This window comes from Panthera leo, chromosome B2, assembly GCF_018350215.1.
Source record: "Panthera leo isolate Ple1 chromosome B2, P.leo_Ple1_pat1.1, whole genome shotgun sequence".
In the NCBI taxonomy this organism is placed as follows: Eukaryota; Metazoa; Chordata; class Mammalia; order Carnivora; family Felidae; genus Panthera; species Panthera leo.
Window position 1 is genome coordinate 30477410 of NC_056683.1, and position 26543 is coordinate 30503952.

The 26543-nt window shown below is 47.9% G+C and overlaps 3 protein-coding genes across 4 annotated transcripts; 1 reads left to right on the forward strand and 2 right to left on the reverse strand.

Annotated features, from left to right (window-relative positions):
* Window positions 1–435: 435 nt before the first annotated feature.
* On the reverse strand, window positions 436–7056 carry LSM2 (LSM2 homolog, U6 small nuclear RNA and mRNA degradation associated). Its single transcript, XM_042940369.1, has 6 exons — window positions 7030–7056; window positions 6582–6902; window positions 5878–5945; window positions 1230–1260; window positions 1053–1112; window positions 436–953 (listed from the first exon to the last, which is right to left on the reverse strand). Exons 1-6 carry the CDS (start codon window positions 7054–7056, stop codon window positions 828–830), a joined length of 633 nt encoding a protein of 210 aa, XP_042796303.1. The 3' UTR covers window positions 436–827.
* Window positions 7057–8197: 1141 nt separating this feature from the next.
* LOC122219707 (heat shock 70 kDa protein 1-like) lies at window positions 8198–12215 on the reverse strand. Of its 2 annotated transcripts, none has more exons than XM_042938309.1 (2): window positions 12113–12215; window positions 8198–10440 (listed from the first exon to the last, which is right to left on the reverse strand). In XM_042938309.1, the coding sequence occupies exon 2, from the start codon at window positions 10425–10427 to the stop codon at window positions 8502–8504; it is 1926 nt and encodes a 641-aa protein (XP_042794243.1). In that variant the 5' UTR covers window positions 10428–10440; window positions 12113–12215; the 3' UTR covers window positions 8198–8501. The 2 variants fall into 2 exon arrangements, with proteins under 2 accessions (XP_042794243.1, XP_042794242.1); XM_042938308.1 differs by lacking the exon at window positions 12113–12215 and adding an exon at window positions 11830–11947.
* Window positions 12216–12381: 166 nt separating this feature from the next.
* On the forward strand, window positions 12382–25184 carry LOC122219706 (heat shock 70 kDa protein 1). Its single transcript, XM_042938307.1, has 2 exons — window positions 12382–14471; window positions 24820–25184. Exons 1-2 carry the CDS (start codon window positions 12555–12557, stop codon window positions 24826–24828), a joined length of 1926 nt encoding a protein of 641 aa, XP_042794241.1. The 5' UTR covers window positions 12382–12554; the 3' UTR covers window positions 24829–25184.
* Window positions 25185–26543: the final 1359 nt, after the last annotated feature.

Below are 26543 nucleotides of genomic sequence, written 5' to 3' on the forward strand. Positions count from 1 at the left end.
TGAGCCAGTTAAGAATTCAGTTAATTCCCAGTTACAACTCTCCACAATAAAAATTGTCACTTGTGTTAAACCTCTATAGATATTCAGGAAGCGTGTAGTGATTTGGCTGGGTTGAGGCGGCATGATAGAGCAGCATCAAATGCATGTTGGTGTCTCATTACGGTCAGGTTAACAGAAGGACAGAGATGGAAGGGCAGCAAATACTCGTTGTGGGTATAAGCAGAAGACCACGGTAGGCAGGGGCATGTTCAAGAAACATGGTGTAGCCAGGTGAGGTATTACATGGTTTACACCAAGAAGAGGGGCAGACAATGCTGGGAAGTTGGGTTGGATTCTTGGCTGAGGTGATGAGAGTAGCAGGGCTTGGATGAATGCAACATCCCTTTCCCACCCTCCAGGCTCCTTCCCCAAACACACACAGAACTAGAACTCAAATGTGCATCATAAGTTTATTCCCGATGCGGGACAGATTCCTTCCATCCCCAAAACGAATCACATGGTGCCCTGGAGAAATCTAGGAGATTCTTCCACCAGAATCTAGGAGATTCTTCCCACTCCAGGGAAGGAGTGAGAAGGACAGATGCTGAGGACAAGGCTGACTTTGCAGTTCCCCAGCCTACTTATCCTCCCCTCCTCAACAGAGGAGAGCTGCTCCACACTATTTCCTCTCATCCACTCATCGCTGAAATAATAATAGGAAAAAAAAAAAGGCTCCACTATTTAAAAAAAAAAGACAAAAAATCCTCAATATGGGGAGGGAGGGGTCCTGGCTGGGACTTGCGGTTAAAGGTCACCAATAGAAGAGGGACAGGGAAGAGAAGGAACCATCACTGTTTCTGCTGCAGGGCCTCCTTCCTTGCTGCGTCCTGTAGCAACTGTGTGTCGACCTCATCTGCCGGCAACTGCACATAGCGGACCACTGAGCCCCGGATGAAGCAGTTCTTCACTGATAACTAGACCAAGATAGACAAATGTGAAAACACCCTTAAAAATATCTGCTATCCACCCGGGAGCATCCTGCTTCTGTTTCCTCTTCACCATCACCAACTCACCATGTGAGGGTATTTCTCAGGGTCTGTGACACTGATGTCCGTTAGTTTGATGTTGAGATACTAAGAAAAGAAGATGAATAGCATCATCAGCTCTAGAGAAAACATGCAAGTACCCAGCACCGAAACTCTCCCCTCTCCTTCCCCAAGACCCGATTCTAGGCTCCTACGATATCTCACCTGATCCACAGAATGGAGGGTTCCACAGATGCTGTCGGGGGAGATGGAGGAGAGAACCAAATCAGTTTAAACCAAAATAAACAGAGATGTCTTCAGAGCATGGATAAGAACATGGTTGGGGGAAGTCAAGGACTTAAGGAAGCCAGAAAACGTAGAACCAAAAGGGGGCATTCCTAAACCCAGGAGCAAGAAGGACAATGCTTTTACTGCAATATGTTATTTTACTTATTTAGTTTTTAAATGTTTATTTATTTTTGACAGAGCGAGAGAGAGCGCGAGCACATGAGCGGGGGAGGGGCAAAGAGAGAGGAAGACACATAATCTGAAGCAAGCTCCAGGCTTTGAGCTGTCAGCACAGAGCCTGACTCGAGGCTTGAACTCATGAACTGTGGAATCATAACCTGAGCCAAAGTTAGACACTTAATCAACTGAGCCACCCAGGTACCCATGCAATGTGTTATTTTAGATCTCATGTCTCCTCTCCTAGAACCAACTCACTTTTTAAAATTTTTTTTTATTTTTGAGAGAGAGAGACAGAGTGTGAGCAGGGGAGGAGCAGACAGAGAGGGAGACACAGAATCTGAAAAAGGGTCTAGGCTCCAAGCTGTCAGCACAGAGCCCGACATGGAGCTTGAACTCACAAACTGCAAGATCATGACCTGAGCCAAAGTTGGCACTTAACTGACTGAGCCACCCAGGCACCCCCAAACCAACTCACTCTTAACAGCTACCATTAAACAACTGTCATGCACTAGACCTGTATTCCACATATTTGCAGTCTTTCTAGCCACTTTGCAAGATAGCCATTACCCTCTAGGGACTCAGAGACTGTGTAACGTGCCTAAGTTTAGGACAAACAGGGACTTGAGTCCAGGTCTGATTCCCCAAACCATCAGCTATTTTCAAACATTTCTTGCCTTGGAACCAGAGCCCCATAGGTAAAGTAGACAAAACAGCTTAACATTGTTCTTGATGCAGGCACAGGGATGTCCTGTCCCTTCCTCAATCCCTGGGCCCTCTGAAATGTGAATGAGGAATGCTATCAGAACACCAGTACTCCAAGTCAAGCTCCAAGAGAGCTACCTCTCTTTCCCAACCTCTTTAATTTCTGTCAATGGCTTCAACAGTCTTACAACCTCAAATCCTGAGTAGTACTTCACCATCCTCCATGACCCATGTCCCCATCATTTGATGACATTTTTCTAACATTTCCGTAATTCTCTTTCCAATTTGACTTCTACAAACCAAGGTCTAATTACACTTCAATCCAGGTCAGCTTCCATCCTGGCCGCCCTGCATGTCATCACAATTCTATGTTCCTTAGGACTGTGGTTCTCAAACACTGATGTGTGCTCAAAGGTTTCTTAAGTCTGTGACAAAAGAAACACAGGTTGGGGTGCCTGGGTGGCTCAGTCAGTTAAGTGTCTGACTTCAGCTCACGATCTCACTGCTTGTGAGTTCGAGCCCCGAGTCAGGCTCTGTGCTGACAGCTCAAAGCCTGGAGCTTGCTTCAGATTCTGTGTCTCCCTCTCTCTCTGCCCCTCTCCTGTTCACGCTCTGCCTTTCTCTCAAAAATAAACATTAAAAACAAAACACAAGTTAATATAGCGTGTGTTGAGTGTGTATGTAGTGTGCTAAAGATTACCAATATTCTTCCCTAAGAATAACTCTTTAATTGCCCTTACTTTCTGGTATGAACAGAAATTGTTAATAAAAATGATTATAATAAATGGTAATTTTAGAAATGTCCTTGCCAAAAATAAATTGGCAGTTCTCTGTGGACCCCAATTTTTGTTAGATTCTAAGTCTCTGAAATCCAGAGACATACTGCCTCAGTGGTGGCTTCCCCACATCCCTGGCTGCTGAAAAGCCTTTGAGAGCACCCTACTACCATCTGCAACAGCGAAGTAACTTTCAGGAATTGTGTAAGGTGGTGTCATTTCATTCAGTCCTTTAACAGTATCTGGCAGAAAAATAGTATGACATCAAGCATGAGAGAAACAAGCTCTTCCCCCAACCCAATGGACTACTTTCAAATATTGTAAGTCCCTGTTGTAGGGCATGGGACATAAGCTATTATTGCCATGTAGAAGACCCAGGAAGGAGAGAAGAGGAAAACCAAAAACAAATCATCTCACAGAATTGCCTAGGGTGGTTTTGGCTTCCACACTTGTCTCTCTATATGGCCCCAATCTGTATACCATCAATACCATATGCATCACTAGTGCCATAAATGGGAATCTCTGATCTAAAAGGCAAGTCTACGGTGCCTAGCTCACTCAATCGGAAGAGCACGCAACTCTTGATCTCGACGTTATGAATTCAAGCCCCACATTGGGTGTAGAGACTACTTTAAAAAATAAAATCTTAAAAATAAATAAAATAAAAGGCAAGTCCCTCTCTTCATCATTCCTTACATCAACGTTTCCCCAACTAAGAAATTACCTCACAAAGAAACATGGAAGATATTGTTGGGGGTGGGGAATACACTGATTCAAAGTTTCTAAAAGAGGGACGCTTGGCTGTCTCAGTAGAGCGTGTGACTCTTGACCTTGGGGTTGTGGGGTTGAGTCCTACACTGGGTGTAGAGATCACTTAAAAATAAAATCTTAAAAAAATTTGAGGGGCACCTGGGGTGTTCAGTTGGTTGAACGTCTGACTTCGGCTCAGGTCACGATCTCGCAGTTTGTGAGCTCAAGCCCCACATCAGGCTTGCTGCTATCAGCCTGTCAGCACAGAGGCTGCTTTGGATCCTCTGTCCCTCTCTCTCTGTGCCTCCCCTGCTTGTGTTCTCCCCAAAATAAATAAGCATTAAAAAAAAAAAAAGTTGGGTATTAAGGAGGGCACTTGTGATGAGCACTGGTTGTATGTTAAGTGATGAATCACTAAATTCTACACCTGAAGCGAATATTACACTGTATGTTAACTGGAATTCAAATAAAAACTTGGAAAATAAAGTTAAAAAAATAAAGTTTCTAAAGGAGAGTCAGGTAATAAGTAATGATACTTTAAATGTACACTTCATTCAAAGGATTTTTTTTCCTAAAGAAAGAGATGGGAACAAAGATGCATGCATGAGGATGTCCAGGGCAGCATGATTTATAAAAACAAGGGACTGGAAACAGCCTAAATGTGCAACAGCAAAGTCGGTTAAAGTAGTTCCAGCCAGCTAATAAAAATGCCATACAGACATTAAAAATGTTAAAGATCAACTTTATTGACATGAAAAATATCCACAACATACTGTCAGATGAAAAGCAAGTTTCACAACTGCATAAAGAATATGACCCCATTTTTTTTTCAAGTTTTTATTTAAACTCTAGTTAACATATAGTGTAATATTAGTTTCAGGTGTAGAATTTAGTGGCTCAACACTTATATACAACACACAGTGTTCATCACAAGTGCCCTCCTTAATATCCCTCACTCATCTAGTCTACTCCCTGCCCACCTCCCCTCCAGTGATCCTCAATTTATTCTCTATAGTTAAGAATCTATTTTCTGGTTTGCCTCTTTCCCACCGCCTATGTTCATTTGTTTTGTTTCTTAAATTCTACATATGAGTGAAATCATATGGTATTTGTCTTGCTCTGTTTTTAATTTAAGGGAGCGTGCACGCACGTGTGCACACACCAGACAGAACTGGACTTCAGTTCTGACTGTGTCATTCACTAACTGTGTAGACTTGAGCAAGTTTCTTAACATGTATGTCTATGCTTCAGTTTCCTCATGTGTAAGACAGCAACAATAGTATATGTCATATGGACATGTTATGAGAATAAATTCATACATACAGAATATTCAGAATAGCGCTTAGTTGATAGAAGGTTCTCAAATGTTAGCTATTTTTCTTTCTTTCGGCACACACCTATTAAGCACCTACTATATACCAGGCCTATGCTAGGTACACAATGGTGAGCTGAGGTTCTGGCCCTGTAGGAAGGACAGGACATAAACCATAAACATTTCGATGAAACCACAATTTGAGAAGCACCACTAGGAAGAAAATTAGACTATATGACAGACTTTATATGGCTAGACGGACCAGGAAAAAAGTGTCTCCAAGGATACAGCATTTACTCCAAGTCCTGAACAGTAATTAGGAACTAATGATACAAGGGGGTAGAGGATGTAAAAGCAGCAAGACATAAGGGATTGCATTGGTCTTTGGCTTACCCTTTACATTTTCTTTAACAAAAGGAAGATTGTGCCATATATACTATTCTGCAACAGCTCTCCATATCAATGCATTGTATTCCTCTGTGACAGCTGTATAGTATGGAAGTACCACAACTCAATCAACCCATTCCGGGTAGACAGCTATTTGTTTCCAATTTGGGGCTATTGAAAGTAAAACCACAAACCTCTTTGCACATACATCTTTACCTGTGGCACTGATTCGTACATTTCTGTAAGCTGGGTCAAAGGAGTCTATGATTTAGTCAGAAAAAACCAAAACTATGTTCGTTTCGCAAAGAAGGAAAAAAATGTTATTGATGCCTGCGCTGCCCTCTTTCTAGTACTTTAAACTTAAGGCACTGGTCATTTATTTCTTCTGTAGCTCTCCCACTGTGCCCAGCCCTCAAATACTTGTCAAAGAGGTTCCAGAGCCCTGCATATCTCCGCCCCCTACAGAATGGGTACCTACCTCAGGTCATTCTTGAGTTCCACGACCACATCCTTGCCCACGAGGGACTTGAAAAAGGAATAGAAGAGCTATTGGGCGAGAGGGGGAAAACCGTCATATGGGAAGGCACACAGTAGGGAAGAGTGCTCCTTTGCCAGTATCCCCAAATACTGGTATTGGGATCCCCACCACATCTCTGGCAAGTTCTCAAAACTTCACGGGAAAGAATACTCTGATAGGGACGACCGCCTGAAGCGCAAAAGATTCTGCACCCTTCACTGAGCCCCTGGCTGAAAGCCCCAGAGAGACACTCTGCCCTGCACTCCTCGGGCTCTCCGGGTGCGTCTCTCAGTCGCCCACCTCTCCTGGGGCCCTGCCCACTCGCCCCAGTGAACAGAATTGTAAAAGTATCCCATTCGCACCCTCCCAAAGCCTCCTGAGGTCTCGCTTTTTCCCTCCCCTTGTTTCCAACTCTCTCCCGCGTTTGTTTTGTTTCCCTCATAAGTTTAAAAAAAAAAAAAGAAAGAAAAGAAGGAAAATCCCCATTTGCTCCCAGGTGTCTTCCCCCGCACCCCAGAATTTGAGGCGTGAGAACTAAGGATGGGGGCAAGACCCCTGGGCCCAACTCCGACCCGGCCGGTCAAAGCCTAGACGCCACCCCGACTACTATCCGCCGGCACGCCCGCGCTCCGCCCGGGCGCCCCTTGTGACGTCACGGTACCTACCATGGTGCTCAAGCCGCTGCCGGCCGGGCCGGGAAAACGAGAGCCGTGAACCGCGGGACTGGGGCCGGACCGCAACCGAGACGCTAGCCCGCGCGTGGGAATGGGGGGGGTCGCGCAGGCGCCACGAGAAGCTCGGAGGAAGCTCCGAGCAAGCACTACGGCACGCGGCAGGGTCGCACCGCCGGGAGCGCTAGCAGGGGAGAGCCGAGGGGGCGCTTGAGCCGGGAAAGGGGCGGGTCTTCCTGCCTTTCCACTTCCTCCCGAGTGGCGGGCTTCCAAACACGCAGGCGCGGGCCCCAGCTGTTTGAAGAGGTACACCGCCTCTTAGAGGTTTTTTTCACTGACAGTGCCATCCACAGCACGATTGCTCACACCTTACATTCTGCTGACAACTGTGGAGGAATTTGCGAAAACTCCTGATTTGTACACTTTTCTATATCTGTCACACTTGGATAAAAACTTTAGAAAATAACATGGTGCAGAATCCCCGAAATCAGGAGCCTGAGCACTCCTTTTGATTCTATCAAAGGCTCCCAGTAACATATTTCTCCCAAGGACCCAATCTCAGTCCATATTTCTCAGACCCTTTTGCCTGTAAAGGACTGAGTAAAACCAAACAGAAACTTGCTCAGGGCTAGAAATTCCCATTGTAACATTTCACTTAAAACACAAAGGGACACAAGGGCTGTTACACATACTTCTATGCTCCTGTCCCCAAGGGTTTTATAAATATGGGATATGACACAATAGGTGAAAATATTTTTTAACAAGACTACAAATCCTCCATTTCTCATCTTGCACAAAAGTACCCATTTGTCAGCACTTCGTTGTAGAAATGTTTTCTGCATGTAAAAGATGTAATAATCGACTCTGAATACACAGATGTTGGATCTTCTGACCCCACTATAAGTATCATAAGGACATCAAGCAGAAGTTTGTGTCCCCCCCCCCCCCCCCCAGCTGAACCCTAAGCACCTAAACCACTCTATCACTGAGTACAAGCATAGCAACTGCTCTACCTGGAGCTAAAGGAGGCTGATGATCAAAAGTTATTTTCCTGCTTCAGGGACGCCTGGGTGTCTCAGTTGGTTAAGCATCTGACTTTTGATTTCAGCTCAAGACATGATCTCACAGTTCCTGGGTTCGCACCCTGCATAAGGCTCTGCGCTAATGGCACAGTGTGGAGCCTACTTGGGATTCTCTCTCTTCTCTCTCTCTCTGCCTCTCCCTGTGGTCGCTCACTCTCAGAGTGAATAAATAAATAAACTTTACAAAAAGCCATTTTCCCACTTAAAACAATTATCTCATGAAAATTCAAATACTTTCCACTTATCAGTTTAATGATTCACAATGAGCTCACAATCAGACCACACACACTCTCTCTTCATTGATTCTTCTTTTCCTATTTTCAAGGTACAGTAACAGTCTAAAGATACCAGAAGAGGGACACCTATCTAGCTCAGCAGGAAGAACATGTGACTCTTCATCTTGGGGTCATGAGTTCAAGCTTCACGTTGGAGGTAAAGATGACCTAAATGCACTTAAATATATTTTAAAAAATAAAAATAAACTTTAAAAAGGTAAAAAAATAAAAAAATAAAGATACCAGAAAAAAATTTTGTTTTAGGAACAAATTTACTGAATGACAAATAACCATCCACACAGGAAGAAGAAAGTTGGGAAGGTTGGAAATAAATAACAGACATCAAATTCATCAAATGGCTCAAAGAGGGGCCTAGTTTTCCTAAGAGTCAGAAACAGGGATTGTGAAAAGGTGGTATACAAGACTCTTTTGTCAGAATCTGAAAGGGATGGTAACAGGTTCAAGTCCAGTCAATTCAAGAATCATAACAATGTTTGAAGATGAGGGGAACAAAATCACCTTAGAGGCACCCTAGAGCCCTCCAGCTCCAGATAAGATTAATCTACTTCTTCGATGGTGGGGCCTGTGGCAGCCCTTCCAGGAGTATACCCTGTCCCACAGGTAGGCCCAGCGCATCCTCCCTGGTAGAGTTTGGTGATGACTGGGTTACACACCTGCTCCAATTCCTTTCTCTTGTGATCAAACTCTTCTTTCTCAGCCAGTTGGTTGGCCTCCAGCCACGAAAGGACCTCATTGCATTTATCCAGTATTTTCTTTTTATCAGACTCACTAATCTTGCCCTTCAAGCCCTCATCACTCACAGCACTCTTCATGTTAAAAGCATAAGATTCTAAGGCATTTTTTGCAGCGATTTTCTCTCTTTGGACCTCATCCTCAGCTTTGTACTTCTCAGCATCCAGGACCATGCGTTCAATCTCCTCCTTGCTCAACCGGCCCTTGTCGTTGGTGATGGTGATCTTGTTGGCCTTGCCTGTGCTCTTGTCCGTGGCTGTTACATTGAGAATACCGTTGGCATCGATGTCAAAGGTCACTTCAATCTGAGGCACTCCCCTGGGTGCAGGAGGGATTCCAGTCAGGTCAAAGCGCCCCAGCAGGTTGTTGTCTCGGGTCATGGCCCTCTCGCCCTCAAACACCTGGATCAATACCCCTGGCTGGTTATCTGAATAGGTGGTGAAGATCTGCGTCTGCTTGGTGGGGATGGTAGAGTTGCGCTTGATCAGGACAGTCATCACACCCCCGGCTGTTTCCAACCCTAGGGACAAGGGAGCCACATCCAGCAAAAGCAGGTCCTGTACCTTTTCAGATTTGTCCCCCATCAAAATGGCTGCCTGTACAGCAGCCCCATAGGCCACTGCCTCATCTGGATTGATGCTCTTATTGAGATCATGACCATTAAAGTAGTCCTGTAGCAGCCTCTGAACCTTAGGGATGCGGGTGGAGCCCCCTACTAAAACAATGTCATGGATCTTAGCCTTATCCATCTTGGCATCCCGAAGAGCCTTCTCCACAGGTTCCAACGTGCCTCTAAACAGGTCTGCACACAACTCTTCAAATCGGGCTCTGGTGATGGACGTGTAGAAGTCGACGCCTTCATAAAGTGAATCAATTTCCAAGTTGGCCTGGGTGCTGGACGACAGGGTCCTCTTGGCCCGCTCGCAGGCGGTGCGCAGCCGCCTCACGGCTCGCTTGTTCTGGATGATGTCCTTCTTGTACTTCCTCTTGAATTCCTCCACAAAGTGGCTCACAAGCCTGTTGTCAAAGTCCTCTCCACCAAGGTGGGTGTCCCCAGCTGTGGCCTTTACTTCAAAGATTCCATCATCTATGGTCAGGATGGACACATCAAATGTTCCTCCACCCAGGTCAAAGATCAAGACATGTCGCTCTCCCTGACCTGCTTTATCTAAGCCATATGCAATGGCAGCAGCTGTGGGTTCATTGATAATTCTTAGCACATTCAGACCCGCAATCACACCTGCATCCTTGGTGGCTTGACGCTGAGAATCATTGAAATAAGCTGGCACAGTTATCACAGCATTGGTGACAGGGTGGCCCAAAAAGGCCTCAGCAGTCTCCTTCATCTTTGTCAGTACCATAGAAGAGATTTCCTCAGGATAGAAAGCTTTTTTCTCCCCTTTGTAGGACACTGTTACCTTGGGCTTGCCTCCTTCATTGATTACTTGAAAAGGCCAGTGTTTCATATCTGCCTGCACTACAGGATCATTAAATTTCCTGCCAATCAGACGTTTGGCATCAAAGACAGTGTTCTGGGGATTCATGGCTACCTGGTTCTTGGCCGCATCCCCGATGAGCCGCTCGGTGTCCGTGAAGGCCACGTAGCTGGGGGTGGTGCGGTTGCCCTGGTCATTGGCAATGATCTCTACCTTACCGTGCTGGAACACCCCCACGCATGAGTAGGTGGTGCCCAGGTCGATGCCAATGGCCATTCCCTTAGCAGCAGCCATGGTCTTCCGAGGCCTGAGAAAAAAAAATGAGATAAAGTTTTGGCAGAGTGCTTTTTTTTTTTTTTTTTACTTTATTACTTTTTTAATTTAGAGAGACAGAGATGGAGAACACGAACGAGCAAGGGAGAGGGGCAGAGGAACAGAGAGAGAATCTTAAACAGGATTCACGTTCAGCATGGAACTCAACACAGGATTGATCCCACAATCCTGAGATCATGACTTGAGCTGAAAAAAGAGTTGGATGCTCAACGGAGTGAGCCATCCAGGCGCCCTTATTACTTTCCATTGTACTAAAATACACATAATGTGAAATTTACCATCTTAACCATTTTTTAAGTGTACTGTTTAGCAGTAAGTTCATTCACATTGCTGGCCAAACAACCTCCAAAAATCTTTTTATCTTTCAAAACTGAAATTCTATATTCACTAAACAAACCTCCATTCCCCTTCTCTCTCCAGCCCCTGACAACAACTATTCTATTTTCTGTCTCTATGAATTTGATTACTCTAGTTCTTCATAATAATACAATTATACAGTAATTTCTTTTTGTAACTGTTTTTTTTTTTTCACTTAGCAAGATATCCTCAAAAGTTCATGTATGTGTTACAGCATGTGTCAGAGTTTACTTAACCCTGAATAATATTAATTATATATATATAGGGGCATTATATATGGGGCACATTTTGTACATTCATTCCTTCCTTGGACACTTGGGCTGCTTCTACCTTATGGCTATTGTGAATAGTGCTGTCATAAACTCCATGAACAAGTTTCTTGCTAGTGTACAGGTATTCCAGTCTCTTCTCTCACGGAGAGTGCTTTTTGGACTAAAGTATTCTTAGCGAATTGGAAGTAAGTGGGAGGACAGTTGGCATATATTGTTTAATTTTCACAGAGTGTAACTTCATTGTCCTGTTTCTTTATCTGTGATATTTTATTCTGAGATTGTAACTGTCTCCTGCTGAACTAAGATTATCTTATGTTCTGGTCCCTTTACCAGACATTAATCTCTATCTTTCGGTTTAGCTACCTTCCACAACTCCTTTACCCTCCATTAGGCATTAGTTGGCATACTATTGGGCTAGTCTGAAAATGGCTACTAGGAACCTAATCTACCCCTCACAAACTTTCTCAGACGAGATAGAGCGTGACAAGCAATCTCTCCAATCTTCTCTGGAATAAAACTATCTGAAGACACTAACAGATCAGCTCCTCCACTTCTTTCCAGCAGCTCTGACAAACCCCACCCACCTTGGCTCCTTGCCAAAGGATTCCCCCTTCCCTGATTAGTCAATGCACCCCATAGATTGAAACTACAGAACTTTCCAGCACTTTCTCAAACATAGATCTACTAGTCTTGCCTATTGTCATTCCATTTCAATTAGAGCCCTCCTGGCTCACCTATTGTCCCGCCGCCTTCGATCCAGTTTAATAATGTTCCAACTGCGGAGCCCCTGTGCGTGGGGGCTCCTTTAACATCCAAACGGCGCAGCCGGTGTTCCCCCACCCCCCACCCGCCCCGCCCTACAACTTTGAGCGGACTCCGGACCTACCATCCCCTACCATCCCGATTCCTAAATAGCTCATGAGGTCAGAGGCAGCACCCCCCATTGTAACGCGTCTGGGGAGCCAGCGTCAACATTCCCGCCCCCACCCTGCCTCCGGCCCTGTCAGCCCCTCCCACCTCCTCGCGCCGACCCCCGCCCTCCTCGAAGCTTTGCAAGCCCAGCAAGCCCCAGAAGAGTCTGGAGAGTTCTGGGAGGGGCGGCACCCAGAACGCTGATTGGTCCCAGAAAGCCTGGAGGCAGGACGCGATGCGAAACCGCTGGAATATTCCCGGCCTGGCAGCCCCGCAGAGCTCCGTGATTGGCTGAGGACAGAAAAGGTGGGGCTCGATGAGGCGTTATAAACACAGAGCCGCCCCGTCCTGAAAAACAGCAAGCCTGCAGAGAAACCTTCGGGGTTCAGGCTGTGACCGCTAGCGCAATTTCCGCAGACCGGCTGAGTCGGGCTCCCCGCAAGTTCGAGTTTGCAGCTTCGGAACAGACCGAGTTCCTCGTCGCCTATCCCGACCGACGTTCACAAAGGCTGAACCTCAGCGCCGGGCAAGGGAGCAGGACACCGACATGGCTAAAACCGCAGCCATCGGCATCGACCTGGGCACCACCTACTCATGCGTGGGGGTGTTCCAGCACGGCAAGGTAGAGATCATCGCCAACGACCAGGGCAACCGCACCACCCCCAGCTACGTGGCCTTCACGGACACCGAGCGGCTCATCGGGGATGCGGCCAAGAACCAGGTGGCGCTGAACCCGCAGAACACCGTGTTCGACGCGAAGCGGCTGATCGGCCGCAAGTTCGGCGACCCGGTGGTGCAGTCGGATATGAAGCACTGGCCTTTCCGGGTGATCAACGACGGAGATAAGCCCAAGGTGCAGGTGAGCTACAAGGGGGAGACCAAGGCGTTCTACCCCGAGGAGATCTCGTCCATGGTGCTGACCAAGATGAAGGAGATCGCCGAGGCGTACCTGGGCTACCCGGTGACCAACGCGGTGATCACCGTGCCGGCCTACTTCAACGACTCGCAGCGGCAGGCCACCAAGGACGCGGGGGTGATCGCGGGGCTGAACGTGCTGCGGATCATCAACGAGCCCACGGCCGCCGCCATCGCCTACGGCCTGGACAGGACGGGCAAGGGGGAGCGCAACGTGCTCATCTTTGACCTGGGCGGGGGCACCTTCGACGTGTCCATCCTGACGATCGACGACGGCATCTTCGAGGTGAAGGCCACGGCGGGGGACACCCACCTGGGTGGGGAGGACTTTGACAACAGGCTGGTGAACCACTTCGTGGAGGAGTTCAAGAGGAAGCACAAGAAGGACATCAGCCAGAACAAGCGAGCCGTGAGGCGGCTGCGCACCGCCTGCGAGCGGGCCAAGAGGACCCTGTCGTCCAGCACCCAGGCCAGCCTGGAGATCGACTCCCTGTTCGAGGGCATCGACTTCTACACGTCCATCACGAGGGCGCGGTTCGAGGAGCTGTGCTCGGACCTGTTCCGGAGCACCCTGGAGCCGGTGGAGAAGGCTCTGCGCGACGCCAAGCTGGACAAAGCCCAGATCCACGACCTGGTCCTGGTGGGGGGCTCCACCCGCATCCCCAAGGTGCAGAAGCTGCTGCAAGACTTCTTCAACGGGCGCGATCTCAACAAGAGCATCAACCCCGACGAGGCAGTGGCCTACGGGGCGGCGGTGCAGGCGGCCATCCTGATGGGGGACAAGTCTGAGAACGTGCAGGACCTGTTGCTGCTGGACGTGGCGCCCCTGTCGCTGGGGCTGGAGACGGCCGGCGGCGTGATGACTGCCCTGATCAAGCGCAACTCCACCATCCCCACCAAGCAGACGCAGATCTTCACCACCTACTCGGACAACCAGCCCGGAGTGCTGATCCAGGTGTACGAGGGCGAGAGGGCCATGACGCGGGACAATAACCTGCTGGGGCGCTTCGAGCTGAGCGGCATCCCCCCGGCCCCACGCGGAGTGCCCCAGATCGAGGTGACCTTCGACATCGATGCCAATGGCATCCTGAACGTCACGGCCACGGACAAGAGCACGGGCAAAGCCAACAAGATCACCATCACCAACGACAAGGGCCGGCTGAGCAAGGAGGAGATCGAGCGCATGGTGCAGGAGGCGGAGAAGTACAAAGCCGAGGACGAGGTGCAGCGCGAGAGGGTGTCTGCCAAGAACGCCCTGGAGTCGTACGCCTTCAACATGAAGAGTGCCGTGGAGGATGAGGGTCTCAAGGGGAAGATCAGCGAGGCCGACAAGAAGAAGGTGCTGGACAAGTGCCAGGAGGTCATTTCCTGGCTGGACGCCAACACCTTGGCCGAGAAGGACGAGTTTGAGCACAAGAGGAAGGAGCTGGAGCAGGTGTGTAACCCCATCATCAGCGGACTGTACCAGGGGGCGGGTGGCCCTGGGGCTGGTGGCTTTGGGGCTCAGGCCCCCAGAGGTGGCTCTGGGTCAGGCCCCACCATTGAGGAGGTGGATTAGGAGTTCTTCCCCAGATTGCTCGTGTTTGTTGAGGAGACGGTTGGGATTCATGACTTTTGTATTGCCTTATATATCTGCATTTCATCACCTCTCAACTTTGCAACTTGTTTGCCAAGTTTCGACTGTCTCCTTTGATGAAATGATAAAGTTCCTTTTTTTTTTTTTTGTAGAGTCTAAACCTAGCAAGAATTTATACTGCCATCTTTTGTGCATTTTCTTTTTTGTAATATTCATCCCAAACTCGGGCCTTTTTGTTTTGTTGTTTTAACTGTTTTCTGTAGAGTAAATAAACTCAATAATTTGATTATCTTGACTGTTTCTGTGTTTTATTTTGAGGTTAGAAGAATTTGCATAGGTTGTCCTGTTAGTCTAAAGTTGAATGGTAATTTGTATCTTAGATAAAGGTCAGGGATCTGGAGAAGTACGTCTGTATATTGCCTTGTGATCTATTTCTTTCAAGCAAATGGTATCCTTGGGAGAGTTGAAACAAGTGCTTGGTATGAGTGGGTTGGGTCTGTGGATGCAGAAAAAATTACAGGCTACTGACATAGTGGTGTCAAGTTGGTGAGGGGGTTGACCTTATGTAAGGGTGGCCTCAAAAGAGGGGGGAATGGGGATGTTACTGGAGAAGCTGACAAAAAGGAGAGGCAGTTAGGGAGTAAGGCCATGCCTGCCTGTTCCTGTAAGTACACCTGATATGTCAGAGCAATGATACATAATCTGGTTTCAGCATGAAAGAACAGGTGAGTCCTAAATCGGTAGTGAGGAAATGTGAGTTCAGGCACTGGCTTGCCCAGTTATGCATATGCCACCCTGATCTCTAGTTCTCATGTGTTAAAATGAAAGGTTTTTTGGTTTTTTTTTGTTTTTTGTTTTTTGTTTTTGCCTGGTGCCTCAGCCTTTACTTCTCATTTCCGATAGGTTACTTAGATAGAAATGTCACATTTCTGGCTTTGGTTATTTACATTTTAAGTACCCGGTATCTTCAAGCAGTTTGTCCTTGAGTTTGGTGCCCCAAGAGAAGGACCCAGTAGTTCAGTGCCCTTATGTACCAGGCACCGTTTTGGGGGCTATGTGTTTATTAATTCTCATTCCACCACACCAAGTTTAGGTAGTGTTTGACTTGCACAGGTGAACATAACAGGGAGATTTAAAAGTTACTGATTTAACTGAAATTACTTCACTGGTTAAAAAAATTTCCAGTTTATGGGGCACCTAGGTGGCTCAGTTGGTTAAGCATCTGACTTCGGCTCAAGTCATGATCTCGCAGTTTGTGGGTTGGAGCCCCTCATCGGCTCTGTACTGACAGCTCAGAACCTGGAGCCTGTTTCAGATTCTGTGTCTCCCTCTCTCTCTGCCCCTCCCCTGTTCATGCTCTGTCTCTGTCTCAAAAATAAACATTAAAAAAAAAAAAAAATTCCAGTTCAGCAAAGGTGTTAAACCTGGATTCCACCTCTGGTTTCCTCAGTTGTTGCCAGGCTGTCCCAAGTCCACAGGGCTTTTGTCTTTTACATGGCTGGTTCTGGGTTATTTCTAACCTAGGTTTCTCAGTCACTACCCATTTGCTTTTATTTTGTGCAATTCTAAACAATTCTATCAGAGAAACAATAGGATTGATAACAAAGGTTTAGTATTTGTTAACTTGGAAAAGGAAGGACCCTGCAGCCCTGTACTAAGAAGACTTACTACAGGCATCCTTCCCACACACTACCTTCCCTTTGAGATGCTTCATATCCCAACTGCTAGCATTCTAGAAATAATTCCCCCCACAATTTCCTTGTTAGAAAATGCCTGCCCACAATTCTCCAGGCTTGATGAGTGAACCCTTTTAAAAATCGATTGTACCTGGGGGTTACAAAGTTGTTTTAGAACAAGATAGAGGGGGTAGGTGGAGATAATTGCAAGCACCCCTGAATTGTGCACTTAACTTTTTTTCAGTGTTTGTTTATTTTTGAGAGAGTGTGTGAGCAGGGGAGGGGCAGAGAGAATTGAGACAGAATCCGAATGAAGCAGGCTCTGAGCTGTCAGCAGAAAGCCTGACATGGAACTTGAACCCACAGTGAGATCATGACCTAAGCTCAGGTTGGACATTCTACTGACTGAGCCACCCAGGTGCCCCTGAATTGTGCACTTTAAAATGGTTTTTATGTTTTGTGAATTTCACTTCAACAAAAAACAAAGAAAAGGTCTCACTCCACATTCCATAAAAGCATTTTCTTTTTTGTTTTTTGAAGTTTTATTTATTTTGAGTGAGAGAGAATGAGAGCAAGAGAGAGGAAGAGAAAGAATCCCAAACAAGCTCATTGCTATAAGGTCGGAGCCCAATGTGGGGCTTAAACTCATGAACCTTGAGATCATGACCTGAGCCGAAATCCAGTCGAATGCTTAACAGACAGCCACCCAGGTGACCCCATAAAAGCATTTTCTGTGTTCTTCAAAGCCCATCAAACCTTTTAGTAAATAATAGCCTTTGAAGAAAATCAGTGTTATGAGAATGACACATACATGGTAGACCTTGCCCTGGAAGTATGGAAATGGAAATCTACAAGATGCTTAGGCTTCTAGACCATATTATAAAGGCACTTTTAACCTTCAGGAGAGTTGAGCTGTAGGGCTGTGGACTCTAGCCATAGTGTAAATCAATTTTGATGAGGATACGCATTTGCTACAGGACCTCATCTGCCCCTTAGAGCTGCAGTAGCATTTGTGACTGTCATTTACAGATAATACAGTGACTCTTCAGCAACCACTACCACTATTTAGCGGAGAGGTGCAGGGGATAGGCAGGGCAGATTGGAAACGGGTGGAGATTGGGAAGGAACTACCAAACAACTTTGATAAGAGTTTAGGGAAATCTCTAGAAATAACCCTGGACAAAGTAAGTTCCTATGGCTAGTCAAGTTACTAAGTAGGTGCTTTATTAAGAAATCAATATAAGACGTTGTTGCCTGCATACCTTTGCACAGACTGAAATAATCACTTTGTAAAGGCAAGGAGTTAAGGCTAATGAAATTGTAGATTTAAATAAAGTAAAGAGAATGTCAGAGCACCTGGGTGGCTTAGTGGGTTGAGCGTCTGGCTCTTGATTTCAGCTCGGGTCATGATCTCACAGTTTGTTGGGTTCGAGCCCAGAGTCAGGCTCTGTGCTGACAGGCTGACAGAGGGGAGGGTGATTTTCTCGCTCTCTCAAAATTTAAAAAAAAAGAATGCAGTGTCATCGCTGAAGAAATTTGTGTTTTGGGTAACAGAGGAAACTTGGGAGTAGGGGAGGTACATTGAGGAAAAAGAACTGTGGGTGAGGAAAGAATTTTAAAAATCTAGTACTTTCCCTAATACACCTTTGGGCCTAAGACTGCTTTATTAGCAACATACATACTGTCATTTCTCGTATTTAACAGGATTCTGTCATCAAAAATGAAAAAGATACCAAAATAACAACAAAAAAACCTTTTATACATATGAGAGAAGCGGGCAGGAACATGGGCTTTCGGTAGAAATGGGGTTATTTTAGGTGAGAGGATGATCCTTATAGTAGAGATAAGAAACAGTAACTGACATCAACTTTCAGTCTAATTGAAATCCTAAATACGTCCCCTTGGATCACCTCTTGGGAATCCGCTGCACTGGGACAGATCAATACCACCAGTCCCGCCTCTTTCCTCGAGCCGCTCACAGAAAGCCTAAGGGGTCGGGGCGCACAGGGAATTCCGGACATCGGGGTGAACCCAACCCGCCCCACCATCCCTGTCGGGCCCAGTCAAGGATCGGAAGATCGGGCACAACCGGGAAGCATTGAGGCAGGGGGAAGAAGGTGTCCAGAAGACGAGAATCACTTCCGAGGGCCTTTAAATGGGGAACTAGAGCCAGGAGGTGAAGGTGAGGCGGCGACAGGGCAAGGCCACCGGGTGCGTCTCCGCCGCACGTCCTCGCCAGGCCCCGGGTGCGTTCGCCTCGGGCTGTGTGGGGACCTTCTCTTCTGGCGTCTGGCCACCCAATTCGTCCGGCCTAATCGTAGGAGTTACGAGACTTTCCAGTGTTTTCGTCGCATACATTAGCTAGTGTGAGAAATACTCTGAAGCTCTCGCCTTTTTTCTCCTTTAACCCCGTTTTGGAAAAAAACAATCACAGAACCCCGGTACCGGCCAGGCAATTCTGCGGCCAGTCCCGCCAGTTAGGCCCCAGCGGCGGCCTCCGCGCTCTGCGGCCCCGCCCCCGCCGGCTGGCGCCCCCGCCCTCTCCGGGTGGCGCTCTACGCTCTCTTTCACCGCTGTCCCGAACTTTCTGGAGTTTTCTGGGTTCCAGGGCGGAGACTGACTCGTAGGAAAACTCTTCAACAAACTGCCTCATCCAAGTCTCCCCACACCCTCAACCCCGCTAACTCCCGCCCTAGAAAATCAAGCTTAGTCATCTCTCTATATTTAATTTCCAGAAAATTCTGTGAACTCTGTCCCAGCCTAGCCATAGTAACAGGGCTCCCTGCTTTCCCCTTTGCGAGGGAACCTTCTGTTATGAAGGGAAGGGGAGGCAGGGCTGGGAGAGCTGGAAGGGTGGGAAAGGTAGGAGTGGGTGGTGGGGTTGGGATGGTCAGGAGTCAGAAGTGGCAGTCCAGAGAGAGGAGTCCCTGGCTGGTCACATAGCCCCGTGGTGTCCCTAATGTGCTCTGTCAGAGCCCTGACATTCACTTCACTCCCTTTTGTGGCCATTTGTTTTCCTCTTCAGAGAATGAAAGGGATAGGATGCCTGTGCCAGCCCTGAGAGAAGTTCAAAATGGGAAATATGAGGACCTGTAGGTTCAATCCCCTGTTCTATAATTAGCTGAGTGACCAGACCAAGCCAGTGAACCACTGATCCTTCGTGTTCCTCTCTGAAAATGAAAAGGTTTGCCTGAATGGCCTCTGCCTGAAAATCTTAAGATAGTTTCTCCAGCAAACTGAAAGTAATGCCATTGTCCTGGCAGTTGTCCCCAACCTCATAGGCAACTCAACAGGAAAGACTTGAGATGTCAGACCTGAGTACGGGATCCCTGCTAAGAAGCGAGAAGGGAGCAAATTTCAGAGCACTACTCTGTCACAGGCACAGAACTAAGGCCTTAGAAGCATTATGTTATTAATCACTGATGCCTACCATCCTATAAAATAGATTCTGTTGATTCTATTTTAGAGATAGAGACTTTTGTAATTTAGGTAACTTACAAGCATTTCCTTGTGAAGAAGGAGGAAGAAGAGGAAGAAGCAAACAAACAAACAAAAACCAAAAAACAAAACAGTCTGAACAAGGAAATAGAGTCAGATACAAACCTGGGTATGTCTCAGTTTTTTCCAAGCTGCTGGAAATCTGCAGCTTTCCCAGGTCACTGCAGCTTTTGCCACCGACTTGTTAAAAATGCCTGGTTCTAGGTTTCCTAGCAGTTACCTCTTTTGTTTTTTTCTGGCTAACCTTAGAATTATACCATCTTTTAAAACTGAAAGAACTGAGGAGAAAACAGTAAAGTTTGAGAAACTGCAGGGAAAAAGGAGAAGAAAAAAGAAGCCGCAGCAGCTTCAGGGTGATAAAGGCTCCCCTCCTCCATACTTCCTGCCGCCAGCAGTCAACGTTCTCGGCTCTCCCTCTCCTGTCTCCCCACTCCCCGCTTAGTTAAGTACCTGACAGTTCCACCAGCTTGAGGAAACCTGATACTCTATCCTTTCAAATGCCAAACCCGATAAAACCTAATTGCAAACTTATTCAAAGTAAAATTCTAGAAAATTTCTTGGGGTTCTTACAGTCACTTTAGACACCAGTTAAACCTGTGACTGGGTTTTTGCCTTGGAAGGCATCCAGTGTAAAAGACAAAATCCAGGAGACACTCTCCTTGCCAGGAAATGAAAAGGAATATAGATGTTTCAGTTTCCAGACCAGTCCACAGAGAGAGAGTTAACTCAAAAGGTAGGTCAACTATAGAGTGTAGGTTTCTGATTCATGGAAAACAGCATTTGTAATGGATCTTTTTCTGCTGTGCCAACAGCAGCAAGATTTGAACCCCTATCACCATGTCTACCTGCCAGGCGGTGGGTACAGTGATGTCCTTTGCTTCCAGCCAATAAAGTTTAAACTGCAGATCTGGAAAGAAGGAAGGAATAAATCCAGAACTGCCGCTAGTAGCAGGTAATGGCAGGGAAGCTTCCAGAGGGAGGAGGTGAGATTAAGGGCCCCTAGAAGTGTTGACACATTGGGCACCTATAATGGAAGCTTGGGGAGTTGCCAGAGATCGCATAAAGAAATGGAAAATTCCGTAAGTTTGACCAGTTTGACCAGATTAGGAGATGACTCATTAGGGAGCCACAACTGAACGTAAAAAAAAGTTATCACTTGCCTGCACAAACACACACAGGATTGTGAAAGCAATTCCAATTGAGCAAAAATGTTCAAAAGCAAGATTCCTTCACTTCATCAAAAACTGCCTTCTCATATAAAAACAAATAAACAAACACTGTTTTCTCTCATTGTGTTAGGTTTTCTGTGTTCAACTATGTGGGTACAGCAATGTGTCTATTTTTGGTGGGTTGTGAACCTGGTACTATTTAATGTCACTTCCAGTTCACGCGCCCAACAACTGCTGGTCTTACATATCCACAAAGAATTTTTTATTTTTATTTTTTTAAGATTTATTCATTTTTGAGAGAGAGAGAGAGAGAGAGCGTGAGCAGGAGAGGGGTAGAGACAGAAAGGCACAGAATCTGAAGCAGGGTCCGGGCTCTGTGCTGACAGCTCAGATCCTGACTAGGGGCTGGAAATCAGGACCACAAGATCATGACATGAGCTGAAGTCCAACGTTTAACCAACTGAGCCAGCCAGGTGCCCAAGAACTTTTTTTTAAAGGCCAAAATGATCAAATGTGTTTGTATTTAAAGGAGAGAGGAAAACATGCAGAAAGTTGGAATCTAGGATAGAAAACTAAGTGGGTGGATTAAATGCATGACAAATAATCTTAAATTTTAAAGGAGCTGTAAGTAGAACCTGGGTCCGGCCAACCCCTCCCACCTTCCAGCATCATCCCGACCAGTGTGCTTAACAGGGACCACCTGCAACCAGCTGTGGCTTATACTATTAAAGACTAAACATCCTCACCTCTCCCTTGCCGACTCACCTCCCTCTGCATTTCATTTAAAAAGGAGGGCCAGCCTACGGGGGACAGAGGGCAGAAGATCGAATTCTGGGGTCTGAGTATGAACCGGGAATTAACAGGCAAACCCTCTGGGAATGGGGTGGCCCAGACCCCCCAGCTTGATAGAGGAGGGAAATGGAGAAGCCCCAAAGTCTTAAAGACAGCTGAAGTCCCACGGAAAGTTTTTTCTTCCTCTGGCCCGAGCCCCGCCCAAAGCGAAGGGGAGCAGCGGATCCCAGCCCTAGCCTACCCCTTCCCCTGCCCCACCCTTCCCCCTCCCCCCCGCCCTTGACCCAGCACGTTCCTTCTGGGGCACTGGGGACGTTCTCCAGTTTAAGAACCAATTGTTTACTTAAGTGTTTTTCTTTTAAAAATTCAAATTCTCCCATCCCCAGGTATTTCAACCGTGTAGGTTAGAGACGATGTCAAAACTATATTGCATTATCTCTTTCCTTCTCATTTCTACTTTAAATCGAAAGTGGGGAAAAACGCCACGGCTGGCTAAGGCAATCCTCAGGCAGCTCAGGCCTTTGGACCAATGCACCAGCGGGCCTAAACGCGACCCTATCCGTCAGCGCCACAATCCAATCAGAGTCTCTTTGACCCGCCGATACCCCACCCACTTCGAGAAACTTGGGAACTTTACGTATTTGGGGTATCCCTGGGAGTCGTGTACTCCTTAACCTTAATCTTAAACCGCAAAACTAGTTTGAACCCCAGGCGGCTCTCACTGGCCTGCGATTATAAATGCTAGTCTTTCTAGTCAATTTCAAAGTCCGTGGACAGCATCGCTGGGAGGTACCGAGACTGGGTGGGCGGAGCCAACAACCGCCCTTCCCAGCTCCTCTCCTCCCTCCCCTTAGGACTCGGGTCCCTTCCCAAGAATCCGAGAAGAGTCTGGAGAGTTCTGGGAGGGGCGGCACCCAGAACGCTGATTGGTCCCAGAAAGCCTGGAGGCAGGACGCGATGCGAAACCGCTGGAATATTCCCGGCCTGGCAGCCCCGCAGAGCTCCGTGATTGGCTGAGGACAGAAAAGGTGGGGCTCGATGAGGCGTTATAAACACAGAGCCGCCCCGTCCCGAAAAACAGCAAGCCTGCAGAGAAACCTTCGGGGTTCAGGCGGTGACCGCTAGCGCAATTTCCGCAGACCGGCTGAGTCGGGCTCCCCGCAAGTTCGAGTTTGCAGCTTCGGAACAGACCGAGTTCCTCGTCGCCTATCCCGACCGACGTTCACAAAGGCTGAACCTCAGCGCCGGGCAAGGGAGCAGGACACCGACATGGCTAAAACCGCAGCCATCGGCATCGACCTGGGCACCACCTACTCATGCGTGGGGGTGTTCCAGCACGGCAAGGTAGAGATCATCGCCAACGACCAGGGCAACCGCACCACCCCCAGCTACGTGGCCTTCACGGACACCGAGCGGCTCATCGGGGATGCGGCCAAGAACCAGGTGGCGCTGAACCCGCAGAACACCGTGTTCGACGCGAAGCGGCTGATCGGCCGCAAGTTCGGCGACCCGGTGGTGCAGTCGGATATGAAGCACTGGCCTTTCCGGGTGATCAACGACGGAGATAAGCCCAAGGTGCAGGTGAGCTACAAGGGGGAGACCAAGGCGTTCTACCCCGAGGAGATCTCGTCCATGGTGCTGACCAAGATGAAGGAGATCGCCGAGGCGTACCTGGGCTACCCGGTGACCAACGCGGTGATCACCGTGCCGGCCTACTTCAACGACTCGCAGCGGCAGGCCACCAAGGACGCGGGGGTGATCGCGGGGCTGAACGTGCTGCGGATCATCAACGAGCCCACGGCCGCCGCCATCGCCTACGGCCTGGACAGGACGGGCAAGGGGGAGCGCAACGTGCTCATCTTTGACCTGGGCGGGGGCACCTTCGACGTGTCCATCCTGACGATCGACGACGGCATCTTCGAGGTGAAGGCCACGGCGGGGGACACCCACCTGGGTGGGGAGGACTTTGACAACAGGCTGGTGAACCACTTCGTGGAGGAGTTCAAGAGGAAGCACAAGAAGGACATCAGCCAGAACAAGCGAGCCGTGAGGCGGCTGCGCACCGCCTGCGAGCGGGCCAAGAGGACCCTGTCGTCCAGCACCCAGGCCAGCCTGGAGATCGACTCCCTGTTCGAGGGCATCGACTTCTACACGTCCATCACGAGGGCGCGGTTCGAGGAGCTGTGCTCGGACCTGTTCCGGAGCACCCTGGAGCCGGTGGAGAAGGCTCTGCGCGACGCCAAGCTGGACAAAGCCCAGATCCACGACCTGGTCCTGGTGGGGGGCTCCACCCGCATCCCCAAGGTGCAGAAGCTGCTGCAAGACTTCTTCAACGGGCGCGATCTCAACAAGAGCATCAACCCCGACGAGGCAGTGGCCTACGGGGCGGCGGTGCAGGCGGCCATCCTGATGGGGGACAAGTCTGAGAACGTGCAGGACCTGTTGCTGCTGGACGTGGCGCCCCTGTCGCTGGGGCTGGAGACGGCCGGCGGCGTGATGACTGCCCTGATCAAGCGCAACTCCACCATCCCCACCAAGCAGACGCAGATCTTCACCACCTACTCGGACAACCAGCCCGGAGTGCTGATCCAGGTGTACGAGGGCGAGAGGGCCATGACGCGGGACAATAACCTGCTGGGGCGCTTCGAGCTGAGCGGCATCCCCCCGGCCCCACGCGGAGTGCCCCAGATCGAGGTGACCTTCGACATCGATGCCAATGGCATCCTGAACGTCACGGCCACGGACAAGAGCACGGGCAAAGCCAACAAGATCACCATCACCAACGACAAGGGCCGGCTGAGCAAGGAGGAGATCGAGCGCATGGTGCAGGAGGCGGAGAAGTACAAAGCCGAGGACGAGGTGCAGCGCGAGAGGGTGTCTGCCAAGAACGCCCTGGAGTCGTACGCCTTCAACATGAAGAGTGCCGTGGAGGATGAGGGTCTCAAGGGGAAGATCAGCGAGGCCGACAAGAAGAAGGTGCTGGACAAGTGCCAGGAGGTCATTTCCTGGCTGGACGCCAACACCTTGGCCGAGAAGGACGAGTTTGAGCACAAGAGGAAGGAGCTGGAGCAGGTGTGTAACCCCATCATCAGCGGACTGTACCAGGGGGCGGGTGGCCCTGGGGCTGGTGGCTTTGGGGCTCAGGCCCCCAGAGGTGGCTCTGGGTCAGGCCCCACCATTGAGGAGGTGGATTAGGATCCTTACCTTCCTGACTCGTATTTCTTTCCAAGTCGAGGTGACCTGAGGACCTTGCTATCACACTGTATTTTTTCCTACTTCCAGTTTTCTGTTATTTCAATTTATTCTAAAGTTAGGTTGTAACCTGATAATGTTTGTCTTTATTATTTCCTTGTGATATACTAGTGTTTTTAGTAGAGTTTTTACCTTGAAAGTAAGTTGGTGCTTTTTTTTCCCTCCTCTGTAAAATGAGCAAACACTGCCACCCTCTGTCCAATTTTGCTTTGTAAACACCGGAAGTCATGGAATGGCTTTTTTTTTTTTTTTTTTTTTTTAGCAATTTGTATACTTCATGATGAAAAATAAAATGTTACAAATACAAGTCTATTTTTATTTGAGGGGGGATAGCGGACCTTTCTTGGAATGTCTGAATTTCATAGGCTGAAAAATACAGTACTTCTGAAGAGAGGTACACTATGAGGAGCTGTGACTTTGGCTATTTATTTTAAGACTTAATTGTAGGTTTTAAATTATATCTGTGCTAGAAAACAAAATTTCAGCTGCCCATTTTTGTGGGTGACACTTTTTTTAGGGGAAAAGGGGATGGGAGCTGCAAAAATGGTTTTGGGGAGAACTTCTGGGTTAAAGGCAGTGTTGAGAGATGTTCACGGTTCTTTACTCTCACACTTAACGTGTGCAGAGCCCTTAATTTGTCACTTCTGAGCTGTGAGTCTTAGTCTTTTATTTGAGTTATAAATTATTTTAGAGGTGTGCAAAACTGCAAAAATGAGATGCAGATTCACACTCTAGGGTTGTAAATGCCAGCTGGGTGACCAAGTGTAAATTATTTAAACTCGATTTGGGTTGTCTCATTTTAAAATATTTTGTCAGAATGACCTCCCTTTTTTTAACTTTTTTTTTTAATTTACATCCAAATTAGTATATAGTGAAGCAATGACTTCAGTAGATTCCTTAATGTGACCTCCCTTTTTTTAAATTAAAATTTTTTCTTAAATGTTTTTGAGAGAGCAATGGAGTGCGAACAGGGGAGGGAAAGAGAGAAAGGGAGACACAGAATCTGAAGCAGGATCCTGGCTCTGAGCTATCCGTGCAGAGCCTGATGAGAGGCTCCGGCCCACAGACCTCGAGATCATGACCTGAGCTGCAGTCGGTCACTTAACCGACTGATCTACCCAGGCACCCCCAGTACAACTTCACTTTTAAAGATCTAAATCATTTTGAGCAGAAACGTGGCATAGACCAGTAACATTTTTTGCCATGGTCACCCTTGCTGCAGTTATCAAGCACATGAAGACCAAGATTCTGAGGATTTGGGAGGCATGACAATTGATGAGGAAGCTTGGGGCAAACTGAGGGCAAAATACAGGCTGGCACACAACACTCCATCCCCAGGTGGAATACGTGTGATACTCCTCACTCCTGGATACCTGAGAACAAAGGAAAGTGCTTGCCATGGTAATGTGGGAAACTAACAAGTCCTTGGAACTTGCAGAGTGACATGGCTCTAGGAACTACGTTGCCTCAGTGATAACACTTTGCTGGGGGCGAAAGAGAACCCTAGCTTAACATTATCCCAACCTCAAGGATCCTGTAAATCTACTTCCTTTATCTTAACTGCCCCAAGATATATGCTGGGAATCATATTCCAAGCTTATGCCCCCACCCCATATACATCTGAATGGTCTCTTGACTGGGGTTTTATTAAGCGGTAA

Bases quoted from the DNA above. Each gene is read 5' to 3' on its own strand.
- LSM2 (XM_042940369.1), bottom strand. From the start codon at position 7,056: ATGTTATTTTCTAAAGTTTTTATCCAA. The intron at 1,113-1,229 runs GTGAGATATCGT...TTCTTTTCTTAG, and splicing joins CCCTCCATTCTGTGGATCAG to TATCTCAACATCAAACTAAC. The intron at 954-1,052 runs GTGAGTTGGTGA...ATCTTGGTCTAG, and splicing joins CTGAGAAATACCCTCACATG to TTATCAGTGAAGAACTGCTT.
- LOC122219707 (XM_042938309.1), bottom strand. From the start codon at position 10,427: ATGGCTGCTGCTAAGGGAATGGCCATTGGCATCGACCTGGGCACCACC.
- LOC122219706 (XM_042938307.1), top strand. From the start codon at position 12,555: ATGGCTAAAACCGCAGCCATCGGCATCGACCTGGGCACCACCTACTCA.